Consider the following 1,861-nt stretch of genomic DNA (forward strand, 5'->3'; position numbering starts at 1 on the left):
CACTCGAGTCAGCACTTAGTTCGTGGGATTGTTTTTCATCTTTGGCTCCACATTTATTTGTGGAAAATGTTTAAAAAAGTTTCTACTTGAATACTTGTTATTTAGTATTTTACATATATTTGTATAGCTTATTATTTAAGTAGCTTTAATGTTTACTTTAAATAAATTAATGTTTGTGTTATTTTAGTGTAATTTAATCAATAATTTTTAAGGAACATTTACATGCATATCATATATTTCTTATAAATTTACAAATCCTATATCTAAACAGTTATACATGAATCCTAAACATCATATTAAAAATATCATCATCATTCATTTCTTAAAAGTAAATTATGACACCAATGTGTTGAAATTTAGATTTTAAGAAATAGTTGTTAGAAATATAAATACATAAAAACTGTTTAATATGTATGTAAATTTCACAAAAACAAAATACAAACAGCATAATACATAACTATATACATACTATTCTTAATTTTTGAAAGCATAAAAATCAACAAGCTATACCAACAAAAAAAAAAAAAAATACATCATTAACAAAACATAGAATTCATACAGAAATCAGAACATATGATCATCATCCTTCAACATCATCAAAAACAACACTCAAACCACAGCAACCAAAATACACAAAACAATCACCACTAACACAGCAAACATTACTCTTAAACACAAAAGCAGTAAAATCATTCCATTTCCCCTTCAATCAGATTAATGGCTGCCAGGACTCTTCTCAGCCTCCTCTCCTGCGTTCTTATGATACCCTGGAAGCTTCTCAATTATCTTCCCCAAAAACCCCTTCTTCTCCTTTCCTTCCGTCCCCTCCAAGGCCTCATGTTCAACAGCCGGCGGGCGGAGGCGGCGGTGGCGGCACAGCTCCGCCCTCCTCCGCCGCTTTCTTGCCGTGTCCGGGAAGCTTTTCCTTTATCTTTTCGAGGAACCCCTTCTTCTCCTCTCCAGGAGCCAGCACAGCTTCCTCGAACACATCTACCTTTTCAACCACTACCGCCGGCTCTTTCTTCTCTTCTTCCTCCTTTTTCTCCCCTCCGTGCAGCTTTTCTTTCAGACCCTTCTTCTTCTTCTTCTTGATCTTCTCTTTAACTCCTCCCTCCCCTTCAACTTCCCCTTCATCCTGCCAACATAACAGATCGTTACAGAATTCAATAAAATCAAATTCTCTAAACCTTCGGCAATTGAATACAAAGAAAATCGTCAAACGGAACAAAAGAGAGATTTTACCGAGGAGCTAGAAGAGCTGGAACTGTGAGATCGGTGGAGCTTTTCAAGAAGCCCGTGTTTCTTCTCCTCTGCCTTGTGGCTGTCCTCTATGTGAATCTTCTCGACGCCGGTCACCAAAACTTCCTCCTGAGGCTTATTCTCATCTTCCTCTTTCTTCTTGTGGACGAAGTCGAACAACCCCCGATCCTTAACCTGCCCTTCCCCTTCCTCCGCGTTCAAATTAGTCTGCTCTTTGAACTCCTCCGCCATGGCCAACAATGAAAGTAGATCAACCAAAAAGTTTTTGATCTTCAACTAATGAAAGCGGAGTGGCAACTAACAAGAAGAAGCGGTTCCAGAAATCCTATTCTGATCCCTCGTAGGGCTTCGAATGTAGTGGACTGACGAAGAAGGCGGTGTGCTTCTAGCCTTATATAGACTTATAAGTTATGGGATGTGTAAGCTATCAAAACGGTTTATTACTTGCGAACAAATCTTCTTGTTCAGCTTCGCGTTTGATTCATTTATTACATAAAAGAATCCAAAATGAATACTTAACAAAAAACAATTAAAATTTTCTTCTTTCCTATTCAACTTATTTTACACAAAATAATTAAGTTAAATTATATATATATATATA

At 36.8% G+C, this 1,861-nt stretch overlaps 1 protein-coding gene across 1 annotated transcript; it reads right to left on the minus strand.

The window, feature by feature from the left end:
* Positions 1 to 536: 536 nt before the first annotated feature.
* Positions 537 to 1,656, minus strand: LOC110020219 (dehydrin COR410-like). The gene is given in 3 exon segments (XM_020718247.1): positions 537 to 856; positions 858 to 1,135; positions 1,243 to 1,656. Coding segments are annotated over 3 exon segments (669 nt in total). The 5' UTR covers positions 1,492 to 1,656; the 3' UTR covers positions 537 to 714.
* Between the last annotated feature and the right edge of the window lie 205 nt (positions 1,657 to 1,861).

This window comes from Phalaenopsis equestris, unplaced genomic scaffold (genome assembly GCF_001263595.1).
Source record: "Phalaenopsis equestris unplaced genomic scaffold, ASM126359v1 Scaffold000094, whole genome shotgun sequence".
Classification (NCBI taxonomy): domain Eukaryota; kingdom Viridiplantae; phylum Streptophyta; class Magnoliopsida; order Asparagales; family Orchidaceae; genus Phalaenopsis; species Phalaenopsis equestris.